We start from the raw sequence: 20,595 nt of genomic DNA, 5'->3' as shown, positions 1-20,595 counted from the left end.
TTTTTGGTCTGTTTTTGTAAATGAGGGACTTCTCTAAATCTTTTTTAAGCCAATCAACACATGTATTTGTACATGTGTGTAAAATGCATTGTCCTTCACTGAGAACACTTAAGCCTTAAACCTTCTTGGAAAAGAAGTTATACTGAGACTGTTGGGACTGGAGAGGGGGAATTGGGGGATAATTTCCATTGTTGCTGTACAAGAGCAATTTGGATTTATGCTTCTGGTTATACCTGAAACAAACTCTGGTGCTCTTGGAAGTCTAGAATTCTAAGTAAACATAATCATCTCTATTATGTTTGACTATGTAACATGGTGACTAAGAGACTTCTGAATAGTTTTGTTGTGAGGTACATTCAAAACAAGTACAGATGGACGAGTAGCACTTGTGTGAATTAGGTGAAGAAGAATGTTTCAACTGTGCTGGATTCCTGGGGGCTCTTTGATGTGAAGCTAGAATCCAGGCAGAGCTGTTTTTTAAAACAAAACAACAACCAAAAAACCCAAATTCCCTCCTCCCCAACAGACAGACAAAAACCCCTGAAAACCCAGGGCTGATTGGTGATGGGAGCTGTATGAACTAAGACTAGCTAAGTCAGTTGGTGGCTTTTCATAAGTATGGTTCAAACATTCTCCATTGCTTTGTCACACCTCAGATATGCCATTACTGCATTTCAGAAGCATCAGCGTTATTTTGGGGTGTCTCAGTAATAGAACTGCACTGAGAATTTGGGAATAGGTGTACCTAGGGTGTGTATATATATATTAGTTTGTGTGGGTTTTTGCCTTTTTTTTTGGTGTAGTTTGATTTGTGGTTTGTTTTTTCTTAAAATCAGGAGGGTGCCTTTGAGGTGAATCTCTCAACTGCTTACCACACTTTGGCTCACATGAGAGTAGTCCTGGAGAGCACAAACTTTGATGCCTTTTAGATGAAACTAGACTGGATTATGTGCTCTGAAAAGCAACCAAATATGTTTGATATGTTAACAGATATTAAGCCAATAAGACTAGAATGAGACCAGAGTGATCATTCTGAAATGCGTATGTTGCATGGACATCAGGTTCTCAGCAAAAACTGTTCTGCTGTACAGAGCTGCTTCTATTGTACTGCACTATTTGCTGATGCAGACATAGCCAGAGGGGATGAGGGTATTTTAACCACAGTGAAGTAGTTTTCTTCTGTTTCTGTGCTCATGCTACAACTATGTGAAACAAGTCTGCATAGAGACACTGAAGGCTTGAGCACCCTGATCAGGAGATCAAGTTTAGGTTCAAAAACCATTTTATGTCAGAAAGTCCTGACACTTCTTTCCCCCTTGTCACCACCTGCCACCCACCATCATGATTACTTTATGAACAGGCTGCATGTAACTGGAGGATCTGAGTAGGATAGGTGGTGTTATTCAGGATATAAACACAAGCTCAAAATTTGGACTGCCATTTCACTTTGGACATTGAATAATATAATCATTTGTATCATATTGAATATATGAATGCTAACTTTTTTTTTTCTAATTTTCTGGATATCTAAAAGTGTGTTCCTATTGTGGGTGGATATATACCCGACTGCTGTATCCAGGAGAATTTTTGTGAATGTTAAAAGGAAAGAGCCGTGCTGTGCTTGATGCATATAAAGGACCATGATGGTTTTTTTGGTGGGTGTGTGCTGATTCTGAAGGTAGTAGCTTTGGTTTGGACTATTCATTCTAAGAGCAAAGGGTTTAGATGTTTTGGGTCCTTTTCACCACTGTCAGTGAAGTGATAAGATGTGCAGACTTCTCTGGACAGTGTGTAAGGTGCATTTAAGTCTCAGGATACAAGCCTTCTTCAGAAGACAACTTAGCGGTTTCTTTCACAGTTGTTTTTTCAACTTATCAATCTCTTCCTTTGACAGCAGTACTGGAGATCACTGTTTCTAACGCCTACTGCTGCATCTTAGGGGAAAAATGGTCTGTCTCCCTCTGTAATTCACATAATTCAAAACAGTATCTGCTGTATGAGTTAAAGAACTTGTTCTATGTTGCCTTCTCTGATGGAACAGCAGCTTGATACAGTAACACATCACTACTTCCTCTTTAAAGGAGTTATACAGTGCTGCTGAGATAGAAGCAAATATAAATTATTTACTTGACTGCAGTGAGGTGGTTGTTCCAGCAGAACTCATTTTGGGAGAGTGAGAGAGATTAAGCCTTGGAAATACTGGAACTTTCATTACTGGCAACAGTAATAAAAGCTTACTTAGTGGAATTGGTGATTGATAGGCATAAGTTCTTTTGAAGCATTGGTAGTTCTTGTTTGGCAGCTTCTGCCTGGGCCCTTGGTTGGTGCTTGTGCTGCTCGGAATGGATGATATGAGAAAATAAGTCACTGAGCTTTAAGGGGCTTCTCAGCTACTGAGAAAATGTGCTCTCTTTTAGCCCTTAAGCTTTGGGTGTAGAAGGTCTTTGCAGGGTCTTGTTTCAGGACCTAATATGAAAGATGACAAACTCCCCAGTTCTAATTGTTTCAAGGAGCTGTCCAGATCTTCCTGTATGCTCCTGCATACTTAAAGGTGTTGTTACTGTTTAGGTGGCCCTCCCTATAACAGAGATCAAAATGAAACCTGCTGTGGCCACCATGTATTTGTCCTGCCTTGTGAGTTGTTGGAAGGCAAAAAGTTGGCAAACTTTGAGCCTCTGCTAGGGGCTTAGAACTTCTTTTGACTCATTCAGCCTTTTAATTAGCCTGTGATAATAGTGATTGCACAGAAGTCAAAGCTCAGTCTGAAGACAGGAAACCCCTAACAACTACTTATGCTGAGCAGAGGACTGTGTTTGTTAGTCTCCTTCCTTGATCGATTACTAGGACTTCTGCACTCAGAGTATGAATTTATGGATGGTTTAGCCTCACTTACTACTTCTGTTCCTAAGTAACTCCAGAGAGAGCTTGCCTAACTTGCTCTGATTTTTTTGTTGGTTTCCTGTAAATACTGTGGATGCCACATTCACATCATCTTCTTCCAAAACTTAACTCGGGGTCTAGTTTAGTTTGCTACGTTTCAATGTCTTAAAAGCCCCAATCTGTTCTCCTTTCATCAGATGTAACCAGGATGGTATGAGGCATCTGTGTTAGGCTGCTTTTCCATGAGTTCTCTACCAAAGCTGAAGCTGTACTGGTAGCCCTCTGAGTTACTTAATTGTTCCTAATATCTTCCAAGCAGCCACATGGAGCTTTAGCCATAGGTCTGACCTGGCTATCCTGTTAGTCCAGCAGTTGTCTGCAGGAAGGATAGAGACACCCATCTGCTGCCAAAGGGGAGTGTGAGGGGATTAGTGTGGTACTGCATTAATGCAGGTGTGGACTTCTTCAAGAGGAAGTGCAGTTACAGGTGTGTAGTCCATGTGAATACTTGCTTTGTCTTTTCCTCACTTTTGGAATCTTCTCATACGTGCTTCTGAGGTTTAATGCTTTAGACTTATGATTTACATTACATTTAGGAATGGTGTGCATGAAGGCAAGGCAAAGCAAAGTGTATGTACTAAGAGGGTAAATGAGGGGGGAAGTTACCTGCATTAAAATAGCAGTATCTTTCCTGGGTAGGCCGTGTGTCTCCAAGAACTTCCATTATAAATCCATGCTTTCTAATTTCAGGTGCTTCAGTAGTATTTCATATCTTTTGTAAGTGTGTGTATGTATGTATGAGGGTGTTTTGTTGCATCTATTTTACAATTGTGTTATTATTTTTAAACTGACTTCCTCATGTTGTTACTGCTCAGAAGAATTTTAAGTTGAAACCTGAGCATAGCTTTTTATCTACCTATAGATATGGCAAATAAGCTATTTTCTCCACTCCTTTTGAAAATGTTAAAAAAAAAAGTGTTTTCTTGCAGTGGGAGATGGAAGAATGGGATATGCAGAAGAAGCTCCCTATGATGCGATTCATGTAGGAGCTGCAGCACCAGTTGTGCCCCAAGCAGTAAGCTTTTATGTTTTATGTGTGTGATTAAGTAATCTCTTAGCTGTAAAGAACACTTTATGTGTGTATATATATATATATATATATATGTAAAATGCTTGATAGACTTGCACTGCTGGGATTATCAGTGGGCAGTGTGGTATTACTCTACGGTGTGGGTTTTTTGTTTCTGTTATAAATGGATTTCCTGTTGGTTTGCAAAAGCTGTATGTTCTAATAACTCTCCTCTCTCCTAAATTAACATAACACTCTTTACACAGTAAAGCATAAACCTCTATTACAACAATGAACTGGAACATGTTATTTAATAAATTAATTTGTTTTTACCAAACATTGAATTACAAAATTTGAGTATTTGTTTCCCAGTTCCAAGGCATTGAGCCTGCTGGAAAAGTAGCATGCTCAGCTGGAAATACAGACAATGCATGTGTTCGTAGCTTTAAGAGTGGATACAGCGTAGTTCTTACTAGAGAAGCTGAAGAGTAACTAGGGACTTTAGAGTGTGCATACAGAAAGTCCATTCTTGCGGATAAGATTATTTTTTTTTTTTTCTCATCCTTTCATCAGGTGAATGGGAACATATAACATGATTTTGATATGCTAGATACCAGTTACGTTTCTTTACATCTGAATTTTAATGAGGGGTAGTGAGGGACTTGAGGTTTGAGTGCTATAGGCAGGTTAGACATTTCCAGACATTGGCTGTTGTTTTATTTTTTTGTTTTGTTTTGGGGTGTGTATGTGCAGGAGTGTTCCCAGCAAAGTGTTGACAGATGACAAAAGATAATTTAAAACTTATGAGTGAATGAAGCAGTTCTTAATTAAACTTTTTGTTAGTAACAGGGATTAAGATTTTTTTCATGGTGTCTGGGAAGTCCTGAATTTTCCTTGAGACTACTGTGATTAGCCTCCTCCTTTAATTATGAAAGTGAAAAAAAATCCAAGCATTTCTCTCAAATGTTCTGTTACTTGTTACTTGTCTTAATCATACTCATATATTTTAGACTAGTTTCATAAAATACCGTTCCATTCACAGAGTGAAAGAGGAGCTGTGGGTAGTGGGTGTATTGTAGACAACTTAAAATTATTCCAGGAAGATAAATTTTAAAAAGGCACAAGCCTCAAATTTTATTCTGAGGGCTTAAGGGGAGATCAGTTACCTGAAAAATGTTAGACAACAGGCCTGTACTAATGCACAGTAAGTATCAAATGGTTAAAACTGGCAGTTTAAAAAGATTGAATCAACTGTAAAAATAATGTGTTTTACATATTTTTTCCCTCTTGTGTAGAAACTAAAACTGCAACCAACCCATTTAATCCAATTACTATTTTACGTTCTTTTGGAATTATATTAAATGATTGTGTATATTTCTGTAATACCAGATGTTGTACCATGTTGTTGTGACACTCATTTCCAGTGCATTTTTTATTTTTCCTAATTGAAATAGTTATCTGCTGCATAGTAGTAGATGGATAAATTGTGGCAAAGCTATTAATCTAATGTAACAAACTTTGGATCCAGCTTCTCTGAAGTGGCTGGTTACATTCTAATCTCTGTGTTGTGTTCTAGCTTATAGATCAGTTAAAACCTGGCGGAAGATTGATATTACCAGTTGGTCCTGCAGGGGGAAACCAGATGCTCGAACAGTATGACAAGCTAGAAGATGGCAGTGTCAAAATGAAGCCTCTGATGGGAGTGATATATGTGCCTTTAACAGATAAAGAGAAGCAATGGTCCAGGTGGAAGTGATTTTCTGTTCCACTTAACTTCTTCCACACACATGCAAGGTGAAAGGGTGTGAATTTTAAGCAGATAGACTGCAAGGCCTGCCTTTGCTGCTGTCACTGCTTTCTGCTCCTCCATACCATGAAAAGTGACTCAGTCTGCATTACTACATCACCAAAAGGAGGTTATGCTAAGTCTGAGTTAATTTAAAAGCAGAAGAAAAATATTGCATGGGTTGCACTTTGTCTCTTTTGGACATGTTTTGTCTTTGGTCTGTTGAAGTCTTTGGTCTGTTGAAGTTTCTTATTTGTTGTTTTGAACATAGTATTTTCTAAATTTAAACTTCCCTTCTAATGAACTTTTTATAACTAGGTTGCCAGTAATTAGGGTAGAGTGTAGAATGCTACCTAAAAATAAATATTATTTTGTCCTGTAAGTTAGTGGTAATTGAGTGTTCATTTTTTATTTTTCTGAAATGTCACAAATGAAGAAAAATCTTTGTAAAATCCTTTGTGGAAAATACAGATAACCTTGCGAGCACTTTTCGCTCCAAATAGCAGAAAGTGGAAAAGGTAATCCCTTCTTCCCTAAATTATAAATGTAGCATTCAGAAAATTTTCTCAGGCATGTTACTAGAAGTCTGTCATCTGTCTGTGATGGGGACATATTTGTGTTTGCCAGCACAGCAAACTCTGAAGGCCTTTCTAGAGGTAGTAAACCTTCCAATTTGCTGAATTGAATGGCCAGTAACATAGACACAACACAGCTGTCAGCTTAAACCATGCTAGGCATTAGTATGCGAATGAACAAAGCCAGCAGTCCTGTTTTGCTTCCTGGCAGAAAATGCTTGTTAATGTATTATATCTGCGTTAATGAAGTGCATAGACGTGTATTAGTTCTGAAAAAGCTTTTGAGCTTTAACTTCTAAATTTAGATTTTGGGGTTTTTTCCCTTGATATTCTGGAATATATAGCTTGTGATTTGGGTACATGAGTACTCAGAGTTTAAGCTATCAAGATGTCCGTAAAAAGTACAAATAAAGCAGTTTGCATTACTGCTGCTTACTGAAACCTCATTTCAGTGTTTCTGGGATTACTGTATAGCCACCACGTACAGATTACTCTTACAACAACATTAATGAGTCACTGCTTAGTTCAAAGCTTGTGAAGCGTGCTTGCTATTCAGATGTTTTGTATTTGTTATGCAAATTAATACTCTGTCCTTGAATATTGCCAGTATTTCCTCAGCGTGGTATTCAGGGGTTTCCTGCCTCTTGTAAGACTTGGGAAGTCTTGCTTTGTGGTCGGTTTCCTCCTCTGACAAATGTGGTGGACTTTATTCAAGTTTGGAGTCCATGTTCTTCTTACTCTAGTAAAGAGAAGTATTCTTCTTAAGTCTTCCTTTTCCAGAGAGATGTTACAGATTTTTCTGCATTTCCACATAATCTGTTTATAGTAGCAGTTGTGGGTTTTTTGTAGCAGCAATGTGTGTTCAGTAAACAGTATTTATAAGAAGCGTTTCTGGAATGACATTAGTTATCCTTTGCTGCTAGTGAGGGTGGTATAGTGTATGAAGGACTAGAATTCTAAGGTCTTTGCATCTTTTCTGTGCAGTTTTGTATTCTGTTTTCTCTGCTAGCTCAGGCAGAACTAATAGACTGTCTTTGAGCCTTCTTTGGTCATGAGTATTGTGGGGTTCTTTTCCCCAGATTTTCTTACCAGTTTCTGTTCTTTTCTGAAATACGTCTTGATTTTATTTATTTTTAATTTAAGCGTTAAGAATATACAGTGGTGTTAACAGAAAAGGTAAGTGCTTAGCCTGAAGGGTTAACTTGATCACTACAGGGGCATAGAAGCTGTTTCATGCTATGTACATTTAAATTTGGTTCAGGCTTGGAAATCTCTGTTAAAGAAAGTCTCAGAAGTCCACTTCTTGTAATGTTTGTTTTTTCTTTAATTGTCGTGATCTGAAGAAAATTCCTATTCCCTTCTCAAAGATAACTGCCAGTGCACTGCTGACCCTACAGGAGGTCACATCTGGTTTTGTTGTTGTTTTTCCTTATTGGTGAGTCCAAAGTGTATGGTCAGCCAGCTGCTGCTAAGGAAGCTCCTAATTATAAATCAGCATTTGTTATCTGTGCTAACATCAAAGATGAAAGAGGTATTTCTTATGCACTTACTAGACTTCAACTTGATCTTCCTTAAATTGTGGAAGACCTGTGAGCAGAGATCAGTTAGAGACTCCTCTGTAAGAGCATCTTTTAAGTCTTTCTGTAATAAAGAGCAGTAGTGTACAAGAGACTCTAGTTGTTGTAAATGTAAAATTCATTGAACACTCATCTTTATTTTAGAGTAGCTCAAGAGTCCTATGTGTTTAGCTTGTCATTCTCTTAGTTTACATTATGTAATGCAATTTCATTCCTAATATGGGTAACTTTCATCATGTTAAGAATTGGTGTCCCTTCACAAAATACAGTCGATAGGTCAGCAGCATTTTCCTAGGCTAATGGACTTTCCAATTGGCAAGAAAGAAGCCCCCTGAATTTTTGCTTAGCCCTTCATATGTTGGAGAAGTTAGTACAGTTCCTTACTAGGGCTGCAAGGTGCTCTTTGCAAAACAGCACAACAGTGACTTGATCTCTATGTGGTGTCTGAGGTCAAACCTGCCTTCAGATGTTTTGCATCATTCTTCACTATGTAAAACTGGAACTTCTAGCAAAAGAAAATCTGGACTAGCTGGAAGGAAGAAACTCCTTGGATTTCGATCAATTGATGTTGTGCTAAATAAAGAATCTTATTTTGTGAATATTACAGTTTCTTCAAATTTAGTTCATCATTTTCTAGTTTGGATTCAGCTGCAGTCGTATTTTTAAGCTCCAAATATTAGTACTATTCTTCTCAAATGTGACTCCATGGGACATTTGGAAGAAGCATATACACAGGAACCCTATCTCTGGTACAAAATTAGTGTACCAGAGATCCAGCAGTAGGTGTTCACTTAAGTGATTATGCTGGTAAGGTTGTTTATCCTTTCACATAAAATTTTCTTGTTTTTAGTTGGGGGTTTTTCTTACTGGTAAGTAGGGAGAAGATCTCTTGTGCTACACAGTGGAGAACACAGCTTATTTGCTACCTCATTGGCAATTCTTGTGTAAAGGAGGATCTCTCTGGTTTTACTTCTCTGTGCAAGTTCACTTACTACTTCTATGGAGAGATAAAGAAACATAGAATTGCTTGGGTTGGAAAAGACCTTTTAAGATCATTGAGTCCAACCATTAACCTAGCACTGCCAGCACTAACCTAGCAAGTCCAGCACTAAATCATGTCCCCAGGCACCACATCTACAGGTCTTCTAAATACCTCCAGGGATGGTGACTCAGCCACTTCTCCGGGCAGCCTGTTCAGGGCTTCACAACCCTTTTGGTGAAGAAATTTTTCCTAATACCCAATCTAAACTTCCCCTGGTGCAACTTAAGGCCATTTCCTCTAGTTCTCTTGCTTGTTACTTGGGAGAAGAGACCATCACCCACCTCACTACAACCGCTTTTCAGAAAGTTGTAGAGAGTGATAAGGTCTCCCCTCAGTCTCTTCTCTAGACTAAACAACCCCAGTTCCCTCAGCTGCTTCTTCTAAGACCTGTGCCCCAGACCCTGCACCAGCTTTGTTGCCCTTCTTTGGACACGCTCCAGCACCTCAATGTCTTTCTTGTAGAGAGAGGCCCAAACCTGAACACAGTATTCAGGATTCAGCCTCAGCAGTGCCAAGTACAGGGGAACAATCACTTCCCTAGTCCTGCTGGCCACACTGTTTCTGATACAAAGAGAAACAGACAGTATGAAGAGCACTTAGAAATGTGTCTCTTGCAATCTTGTATTTTATTTCCAAACAGGCAGCTGTTTTTTAAACTTAAAATATTGCATTACTACAAATTATTTAGAAGTGTGATGCTAAAATTATATTTGCTGATTAAAAAAATTACAATGACATTATAGCCTTTCTGAGCAAAAACTGCAGTGATTAGACTGGGGCTGCTACTGTATCCCACTTATCTGTACAAACAACATCATTAAGCACCCTTTTGGAAAACATTTATTAGGAAATATTCTAATGTATTTCTGCTTAGAAACTCTTATTTAGTGTTTTCAAATGCTCCTGAGGAGCTGGTTGTCTAGTTTCAATTGAAATTAGCAGGAATTGTTTGCCCAGAATTCCTTAGGCCATGCAGGGTAATGACTATGGTTGAAGTTTTTATTTTACATTGGCAAAAAGAATCTCTGCACCAAATTTTTTAGGTTAAATTTAAAATGTATGTATTATGCAAAAATGCATGTGGTGTAACTGATATAATAGGTTGCAGAGAAAATTCTTTTTCGTTTTAACCTACTCAATTTGAAGATTGATCATAGCAAATAATGAATATAACAGCACTTTTCAGATTAAAATGCTACAAGTCCAGATGTTGAATCTAGTTACTTCTAAAATTACAAAGGGAGAAATAATCAGCTGCTGAAAAACTGAATAGATACTGAAATTCAGAGTGTAGCCTAACATGAATTAGTAATACAGTATCAGTAATGACAGCGTATTTTCCATAGATGAATGATGTGTCAAAAAGGGAAAGTCAAATGCTGCCTAATGACAAGAAAATTGGAGTGGATCAAAAAGTGAGTTACAGATCTCAGATAAATTTATAAATGCTTGTTCAAACAGATAGAGACAAATCGCAAAACTTCATGACTTACGTGTATCACAAACTTCTGTTATTTCTCATTGTTGTTAAGATTTGTGATTTTTTTTTTTTTTCCTTCACATAATAAACTCTGACATTTACCTGAAATGCTACCTATTAGATTCTTTTGAGAATGTTTCTTAGTTTGTTGTTGGATACTCCTAATGGAACTGTGGAATATTCCTGTATGTGTTTTCCCTACTAGTAAGCCAAAATTTTTCAAACTTTCTTAAATTTATTTTTAGAATAGTAATTTTGAGCTAATGACTTCTGAAATTTGCTTTAATTTGAGCTTATAAAGTTGATTTGATGCCTTGATTGACAATATTAGATGAGTGATTGTCTTTCTAGAATGCGAAGGGCCTGAGAAGGACTGTTGACATAAAACCTAAATATATGTATTGCTTACTAAGCAGGAGCTAGTTAGCAGATTGGAAAGAGTGCATATATGAAGGTGGAGAGAAATTACGGGATTTGTGTGAGAATCACAGCAAATAGTTGTGGCCAGGAAAAGGGAGAAAAATACAAATTAATTAGTAGATCTTTCCCATGGTTCTAGAGGACAACAGTATATTTTAACAGGGAAATACAAGTCATCTTTTGAGTCTTCTTTTAAGCTTTGTAGCAGGATAGATCTTGGACTGCTGGGAGGATCAGCAAGTATCCTGTTTTTTACCAGTAGTTGAGATCTGGTAGATTTCAGAGCTTGGCAGCTTCTAATTCATACAGCTGAAGTTGAGATCAGTTGACTGCTGTTTGTTGACATTTAAATCGGAAAGCTAAGAAGTGTTAACTACCTGATGATCTAAGACTTTTCTGTAACTTTCTAATAGATATAATCCACTAGTGTGCATATAAGCTCATCTTCTCTAACAGTAGAAAAGCTGCATAATTTTAACACATACATCATGGATTAGTTTGGGCTGGTATGATGTTGTCAGATTAATGAGAAAAATCTCTTGGGGGAAGCTGATGCCTTTAATACAGTAAACGTTCTAATAAACAGAATATGAAAATCTTTATTTTGAAAGTAACATCTAGGATATGCTTAACAGGAGCATTCTGTGGTCAGGAATAGCTTAAAGCAATGCAAAATAACAACAACTAAAACATTGGCATGTTAGCATCACTTGTTTGAATTCTGAGTACAAATGCCATTTTGTAAAAGAAAAAACAAAACCAACAAACCACATACTTCAAATACCTCAAGTGTGTTAGCAACAGTATGCAAAAACCTTGCCAATGTCTGTGCCTAGGTAAAATTATCCTGTTTAATAGTTTCAGAGTAAATACGAAATTTTTCTTGGGCTTACAATTTCTTGAGGATCTAGGTTGGCCTTAAAGGATTAAGATTTATTTGTCACAGCAAATGGCCAGGCTTTTACAGAGCTATGAGAGTATATGGTAGGAATCAAAGATGAAAATGACATCAGCAATTTGGGCATGAGAGTATAAACCAGCAATAGCAGTAGACATTACATATGCTTTTTGAAGTTGTAAATAATTGATGATGCAGCTCCTGGAAGCATTAAGGATGAATGAAGTACTTGTCCTAAATTCACTGACACTGCATTTTAATCTAAGTATCAGATGTTCATTTATTTTTATCTGTTAAAGTAGGCAAATACCCATTCTGTGAAATAGGCAAATATGGAGGACTTCCAAACCTTTGGCTATAAACAGGTTTCTTCTTTACCCCTGCCAAGATGTGTTCCTCCTCCCTTCTGCTTTTTTTTGCTTTCTGTAGTTACAGCAACAGTCTGAAACTGTATGATTAGTACCTCACTGTTAGAAGGCAGTGCAAAGTGCAAAGAATGCAAATATTTATCACTAACAAATCACAAGGTTTGCATCCCGTCTGCATTAGATAGAAAACTAGTCATTTAAGCACTAGTTGCAACAGCCTTTTCAGTTGCTTTTAAAATGTTTTGCATGCTGTCATTCCATGCTATAGGTTTCCTGAAGGATAATGCCTTTTTAACTTTAAAGCTTTTGCTTGTGTGCATGTAGCACTATATTTTTGTGGGTTAGTTTGCATGATAGCTGGAAATACCATTGTGTATTGAGCCAGCAATCACATTAATGAAGTTCTTAATTCAGACAGTGTTTACTTTGGCTAATGAGGTTTGATGCACCTACTAAAAGAAAAATTCCAGCAAATTTATTGTGAGTTTATAGATCGCTTGTGCCTTGGGGGGGGAAGCAAACACTTCTATTTCCCAACATTCATAACAGCACAGTGCACATCTTTCAGATTTGATGGGACATTTTGCATTAAAGTTAATGCTTTAGAAATATTTAAACTACTTACTAATATATGATAATTTCACTGTTGGAATATGGGTTCTATGGGTTTCCTGGTTTAATGTGTTTTAAATGTCCTGCAGGAACAAAAGCCTGCATTTTCTAGATACCTTTTAGTGATTTAGAAAGACTTCTTGATGGATCCTTTCTCCTACCTGAATCTCTTTTTAACATGCAAACATATCCCTCCCTGCTCCCACCCTTTCCATAACATAGTCCCAATTTAGCATTGTCCCTTTAGGAGCTGACAGAGCTCCTCTGCGAAATAAATAAAATAGGTCGTATAAACTGCATGACAATTGATGTGAGACTGTGTTCCTGGTTTTCTTGAGAGACTCCAGCTGAAGCAAAACGTGCCTTTTTGGCAGCTACGGAGAATGTTTTTTGCCAGTACTGTCTAGTAAGTTGGCTCAGTTGCTTGCCAGCGTGTAGCCAACAGAGTCTGGACGACAGGTAGCTGTGTAACTAGTTGTGTGGTGCGGGGGATGTTCATTAAAGCAAATGATTTATTAAAATTAAAAAAGGGACCCATATTTCACGATAGATAATTGTATGAGATGATAAGGGATTGCTGTTGCCTTTGTTTGGATTTTTTTATTTTCTTAAATGCTTGAAGAGATTTCTGAAGTTTTGCTCATGTGCATGGGCACTTAAATGTAATCTGATTCAATACCAAAAGTTGTCAAATACGATTTCCAAGGGGTGAAGAAACATAACTGCATGTGTTTTCTTTCTACAGGGATGAATTGTAAAAGCTACATCATCTTGACCCAAACATAGTGTTACAGTGGACTGCTCATCTCCAGTTCTAAAAGCTTTTTGAAAACCAACAGCATTGCAGCTTGTTTTGGACTTCGTTATACTGTTGTTATCAGCATGGAAAAGCGTGGTGTTTGTTTTATTTTTTTAGATGCTCAAGGCAAATCTGATAAAGAGATGGTGGAAAGTTTTATGTGGGCACTGTTTTATTTAACATGCCTTTATTTTACTTTCATCTGTTCAAAGTGAATTCCAGCAGAACTGCAGATAAGACCTGTAGCTTGTGAACTCTAATTTTGATGGGGGTACTTGAACACTCACTTCTCTCGGCTCCTATGTCCCTTGGTACAACTGCTTCTGTGCACCTTATGACACTACATAGGTAATACCAGGTTTTCTGTGTTCCGATGTCTGCTAGATGCTACTAAAAGGAGATGAACTTCCTTTTTAAGCTTTTGACATGGTGTCATAGACTAGCATGTAGTAGATACAATCAGCTGCTTTATTACCTTAAAACCAGGCATTTGTATATATTTAAACTTTCAAGACATCAGAGGTGGGTGGCCACTTTTATCAAACATTGCTGTTCAAGTTGGACGTAACAGACATGGCTTTTCCTTTCCTTCTAAAATTAATTGAGTCTTGAAATTCTGTTTTGGTTTATAGCTCACTACTGATGTGATGATTTACATGGATTTAACTCCGTAAATGTGACGTAAGCTGTGTCCCAATCACTGAACAGTTTATGCAATGCTGCTTTGCCAAATCGAAAGGAAAAGTAGGGTTGTGTGCTTGTGTGGAAGATTAGAATCAGTACGTAGTAGACTACTGAGATATGGATTGCTAGGTTCTTTATTTAGAAAAAAAATCCAGTTTGGTTCTAAAAGAAAGTTGCTTTTGGCAAAGCCATTTGCTGTATTAATGTTCTCATTTTTTAACTGTGGGCACCCAGGAAAAATTTAGGCTTTTTAGAAAGTGAATTATTAATTGCTCTGCAAGAAAACATGATACATGCAGAAGGGGTGATGAATCCTGGACTCCTAAGTACAGGTAGAGCTGTAATTGTTCAGTTTTCATATAGAAGAGTAGTTGGAAGGTTATAAACCTCTTTTTTGCCCCAGATTTTCTGTTTTGGTACTGTAAAATGTCAACAGCAAATTGCAAAGCAGTACAGTAAGTTGGGCTTCTTTTGGAAAGGCGGAAAGTGTGTCCTGAGTCATCTTGTTCAGATTTGAGCAACCAGGAATTAAAGTAAACAGCATGTTATCATTATTTTCTTTTTTTATGGTAGAAAGGATTATAGAATAAAATAACTTTCATAAAAACAACCCATAGTAATCACTGCAAAAATGTATTTGACTTTTTATGGTGGAACAGCAATAATTTTGTGATAGGATTAATCCCTGAAAGCATAAGGGTTAAAATTCAAAGGCCTCTAAATATGAAAGAAGAACATTTTAAATAATCTTTCTTTTGAAGGTCTGCCCCATCCTATTCCTGTGTAAAAGATATGTATCAATTTATTTACATGTTTGGAAATTAATGTGCCACCTCCTGATCTGACTGCAGCCTGGGAGCACATACACAAGATTAATTTTATAAAGGAATTAATATAGCATGTATTCTAGAAAATACAATTCAGAAAAACCCACTTGCGTCTGACAAATTTGTACTAACCCACAATCAGCTGTGAATCTAGTTCTTGGTGTTGAAGTGAACTACCTTAAATGATGCATGCTAATGTTCAACCTTTTTTGGTCACTGTATCATTCAATTTGAGTTCAGCTTTATTTACATCTCCTCACTAATTTAATCAGTTAAATGAAAGATGCGAGCTCAACTGTATCCAAATTCTTGTCTCTGGACACAGTGTAATAAGCTAGCCTAACTTGGAAGAGGTGATAAAGCTGAGACCCGGTGACATCTTTTTTGGGGAGAACTGCTTCAGGAGGTGTAAGACTTCAGGGACCAAGGCTGTTGGGATTAGTGCACCTATTCCACTGAAGGGGTTGGTGTTAGTCAAGGTACTCAGACAGAAAGGAGTATCCAGGAGTAGCATTTAGGAATTGAAAAATAAAAACCCCTCCATGGTGGGGCAATGGTTCCGAAGTAAGAACTTCTTGGAGAAGAGGACAAGTTGAAATACAGAAAATTTGAAGAGCTTGAAAAATGCTGTGTGAACTGTCTGAATTGCTACTTTGCCAAATAAAACAAATTGAGAGGAAGCTGTATCTAGGTGTCTGTCTGGTTTTGTGGTGGGTTTTTTTAACCTTCACAGGACTTCACAAGTCCAAAAAGAAAGCAAGCATGCACAAAACTACTGGTTTACTAAATGACCAGAACTATGTGTCTGTTTCCAGTTAATGGTTTGCAGCAGTTGCCAAGCCTGGTAATGCCATATGGAATGTAAGTGGAGTTTTACTTTGCTGCTTTTAATTTCTTTTAGTTCACCTCTGCGTGTTTTAGGGAACAGGCTGTGTGCGCAGTGTATGAATCCTGCCTGATGTCCGTGGTTGAATCCAGCTTGCTAGGAGTGTACGATCTGCCACTTGCAAGGATTGAAGTTTTATCTTTTTATAAAGAGGTGCAGTGACGTTTCACTGGATTGTTACAGTCACCTCTAAGCCAGAACAACTGGTCTGGTTGTTTCCAAGGATCAGGCAGTAGGAGGCCTCCAGAGTTTGAGCAGAGGAACCAAGAGCCCATACCTGTATCTTGAAAACCCACAGAGAGTTGTGGGTGCTCTGCAAAGCAGAGCCGTTTGGTGTGCCCTATGGGTGCTTTCTGTTTATGCAGCAGGAATTACTTGTTTATGTACTATTTCCATTCAAATTAGCCCGCTAACTTGAGGGCACAGAGAATTACATGGCTGTGTTTTGGAGGGAAGCTAGTGCATAGAGGGTGTGCACCAGCCCTGCTGATCGAGGCCACCTGAATGCTTCCTGCAATGTTTTGCAGTCAGCGAGTTTGAAACGGGCAGTAAGGCCTGGAGCAGGGGGGTCTGCGTGGTAGGCTCTGGAGCGTCCAGCTGGCAGCAGTTCTCTCTGCCTCTGCAGGGCTTTTTGACGAGCTGCAGGGTTTTCCAGTGTGGAGGGACTGTGGAATTAACCGTCAGCACAAAGAGGCAAACTGAAATGCCCAGAGGAAAACTGAACTTCCTGCTAGGAAGGGTGTTAACCCATTCTTACAACAAACAGCAGTGTTTTATTCCTTTTACTGGTTAATGTGCCCTAGGATGCGCCGCAGTTGATTCAAGTGCAGCTCGCAGAAAGAGGATATGATTGCAATTCCTTCTTGATTTTGACATGATGCAAAGGATGAGTAATGCAAACCAAGCTTGTTATTTGTATCTCTGGTTCCATTTAGCTGATTTTGAACATACTGTGATGCAGTTAGAAAAATCATTAATACTAATTACCTTTATGGAAGCCTTGTTCTCTGTCCCAAATGATGTGGAAGAGGTATTCTGCTCCAGTGAATGAGCAGCGGTCCTGGCTCAGAAGAAAAGCACGATGAGGTCATGCAAGCACATTGTGCAGAACAAAACAAAAACTCACAGAGGGGAGCTGCTGCCCAAAAGGCAGCATGTGTGCTGGGGGATGCAGGAGATGATGAAGTTTGAAATTGGTCTTTTGTATTTCAGGACGTCCAGACTTTACACATCAAGAAATGTAAATTAGAGTTTAAATTCTGTGGTATACAATAGGTGGATTCAAGCATGTAGTTTAAGTTGGTTTTGTGGGTTCATACAGTTTGCCTTTGGCTCTGTTTGAGTTTTTGTCCATCTAATTGTGAAAGGTGGAAGACCAGTTGTGGGAAGTGTGTAGACACTCTTAAGGTATAAACCCTTTTGCCTCTACTGTAATCAGTATGCACTTGTGCGCTCTGAGCACCGGTGGCAAGGTTTGGGTTTCTGTGTCTCAGCCAGGTTTGAGGAAATCAGTTTGGACTAAAACTTGGCCCTGTGCAGGCAGAGACACTATAAACTTTCCTCTACCTGACCCGTTTACCTCTCACGTTTCATCCTTGACACACAGGGCTGCTTTCTGTTCCAGGTAGTAGTTTTATAGGCAGCACAAATTCATAACGCAGCTGATGCATTCTGAGCTTTCCTATGAAAGGCTGTTACTGTTCTCTCACACTCTTGGCAGGGTGTTAATGAGATGCTCAGCAGAATGTGCTCAGGAACTAAAATCATATTTCTTTAAATTATGAATTGAATGGACATAGTTATTGCTGAAATATGTATGGAGGAGATCCAGCTGCCTGTTAAAAATTGCTTGAAAGCTTCAGGAACGAGAAATGGGAAGAACTTGCTTTGTTTCTCATCACACCAAACTTGAAAACTTGAGAGACTTTTAATTCCGTGCCTTTTTAACAAAACTGTTTTAGCAACAACAGACTATTTTCATAAAGACTGTTGACAGAGTTTCTCAGAGATCTCCCTTTGATCTTTCAATGTTTCTTTGTAGTCCAGCCATTTTCATCATCTGGTTCTGAAGAACTGACCTGATAGATACTCTTGAAAACGTTCCCTGATGCTACTGAGGAGCTGAAGTCCTTTTCTCGGCCATGTTTAGGCATATGTTTGCATCTTTATGTGTGCTTGTCATGAACAGATTAAGTATCTTGTTTACCATGTTTTGCCAAATCTTTTTGCTATAATGGAGAAGGGACATCTGAGGTTAATCAGTAACTTCTAGTTCAGGTGCCTTATGGACTAGGAGGACACTCTCAAAGGCCTGTGGTTAGAGAAGTGGGTGATTCAGAGCACCTGCCTAGGAGAACCTTGTCTCCTCTGGCTATAGAGACAGCCACAGGATTGTCATATCCTGTGCATGGAATTAGCCTTCAGGGTTGCTTTTCCCATAGTCCCTGCTTTCCATTGTGCTGCCTGCTTTCAAATCCTTTCCAGTCCTGCACCCATCCAAGTTTCCTGCTCCCTCTGTATCTATGTTCAGTCATTTGTTTGGAATTTAGCTATCTTTAATGAGTCTCTTTTATGCATTAGAAGCTGGTAGTTGTGAAGAACTATGTTAAAATTTCTTGCTCTGCCCTCTTAAAATGGGATTAAACATTTCTGTTGGCTGAACAGCTGAGGACATCCTTGCAAGCTGTCTATCAGTCCTTCACAGCACTGAACCTTTTTGCCTTGTCTGTTGTTTCTCAACCTGCTCAAGGTACATTTTTCACTGATTTATCAGTGGTTTGTAAAACCCAGCTGGGAGCCTTACAAATGCAAAAATTAAAATTCTAACAGGTATCTTTAAAAACTTGTTTTTGAACTGGCTTTCGTGTACTGAGTCAGTCCTTCTAGACTTTGTGTTTTAGAGCTCCAGCGCAAAGTGCAATGTTCAGCAAATGTTTCTGTTGTATTACAAATGTATTTGTAGCCTTACATTTTCACTTTCTGACTTGTTTTAAGTAGCTATTAGTTGAAAAATACATAGTAAAGGTATTTCTACCTTTTTTTTTTTTTCTTCTGTTTATAGCATGGTTCCCTTTTGTTATTGAGGTCAAGCCGATTGTGTCATGGGCTCTTTCATACTAATTACTACGTGTTCATTGCCTATGATTGGTCTTTATGCCCCCCAGCTGTGTCTGAATCTTTTCTAGCTTTTTCCTTTGCTTTTACTCTTTAGTTTTTTGCTATTAGAAACTGAAAAATCCCAATTCCTGATGCTTATGAGAGCAGCAAGTGTAGACCTCAGTGATGCATGACTGTGAATTCTGTTGGAGCTTACTAGAAAGGCTCTCTCTTTGTTTTGGGGTGGCGTGTTTGTGTTGCCATTGGTGCGTGCTGCTGACTCGTTCTGTGGAGTTTGAGACTGAAACTCTTATGCTTTATCTAGGATTTAAAAAGCAAATGGAGCATTGCACTGACCTGTTTCAGCCTTTTTGTTTTGCAAATGTGCTTTTGGAACTCCCCCTGCTATAATCCTGCAGTGCTATGGGAAAGACTACAGTGGGGATGTTCAGTCTAGAATCCCCTGCAGAAGTGGGCAGCAAGCAACCCACATTATGGAAGAAAACTGACTTTGAATTATGGATAAAACTCAGGTAGGTATTGCCTATTACTTTGAAATAATTTGTGCCCTTAAGTGGTCTGAGCAGTAAAACAATTGAAAATATAAAAAGCCATCTAACTGAAATATGTACCTTGATCAACATTAAAATATACTGACAAAACAAACTGTAATGACCTCTCCTAATACACAGAGGAGTAATATCCACAGGTATGTGCTATCAGAGCAATCAGTATTCTCTGCTTATGTGTCTAAAGCAAGCTGGTAGTGAAAACAGATGGACTGAGCATATTTCCCGGTGTGTGAATAGATACATGTCAGTGTTTAGGACAGACCTCAAATAGCAATGATTTTCACACAGAGTATCTGACTTCTGGAGCAGCACAAACACTCTATAAACTCCCAAGCTCCTGAAGTTTGCGTGAGAAGCCATGAAAGCAGTTAGCAATGTGACCATGAAGATGTGAAGATGGGATAGAAGCAGTGCCTGCTCATAGTGCTCCTTTGCAATCGGAGAGAGAGCCCTGACCTTGGGAGTGGTTGCGAAGGGGCTACACAAGTGGTGTTAGCAGGAGGCAGCGGCTGGGAGCAGCAGAGAAGGGGGCAGCACCCCCAGCATGTTGGCAAGGGTGTCTGGCCACAACTTCTGCTCTTGCTCAGATGTGCTCTGGCGCAGTAGTTCAGGATCACTTATTTAAAAATCAAACAGCGTGAAAGCTATTAAATTAAAACATGTTATTGAGACCAGTGTGCATTAATTGCAGGGGCTGCCAAGCCAATCTATTATTTTGCTAACTTTGTCTTGTTCTTCATCTTGCTGACAACACCCAGGCTTTCTGGTAGGGTACAAACTTTTTTAATTTCAGTCCAGTAGTGGAGTTTGCGATTACCCGAGAAGTAACATGCCTCAGGTTGGTGGTCTGCACAGGAGCAACTGTCACCATCTCCCCTCCTAGGAAGAGTCCCTGGGAATACTGTGGCAACTATTAACATAGCGATAGCTAGACTCCTGGGCAACGCTTGCTGTCTGCGGCTCTCACTCCAGCTCTGCTTGGAGGTGTTTATTCTTGACTGTCATATGTGAAATCCATGAAGGT

General features: G+C 38.7%; 1 protein-coding gene across 2 annotated transcripts in view; it reads left to right on the top strand.

Moving 5' to 3' along the window:
- The window catches only part of PCMT1 (protein-L-isoaspartate (D-aspartate) O-methyltransferase), a 35,902-nt gene extending 20,209 nt beyond the window's left edge, over positions 1–15,693 (top strand). The window contains exons 6-8 of one of the 2 annotated variants that reach the window (XM_074896568.1): positions 3,870–3,955; positions 5,526–5,743; positions 13,453–15,693. In XM_074896568.1, coding sequence (XP_074752669.1) covers positions 3,870–3,955; positions 5,526–5,705 — 266 coding nt within the window. In that variant the 3' untranslated portion in view covers positions 5,706–5,743; positions 13,453–15,693. The remainder of the gene's footprint in view (positions 1–3,869; positions 3,956–5,525; positions 5,744–13,452) is intronic. The other variant, XM_074896570.1, reaches the window with a different exon arrangement.
- Positions 15,694–20,595: the final 4,902 nt, after the last annotated feature.

This window comes from Athene noctua, chromosome 1, assembly GCF_965140245.1.
Source record: "Athene noctua chromosome 1, bAthNoc1.hap1.1, whole genome shotgun sequence".
Lineage (NCBI taxonomy): Eukaryota > Metazoa > Chordata > Aves > Strigiformes > Strigidae > Athene > Athene noctua.
The sequence above is the reverse complement of the archived record's forward strand: the minus strand, read 5'-3'. Positions and strand labels throughout refer to the sequence as shown.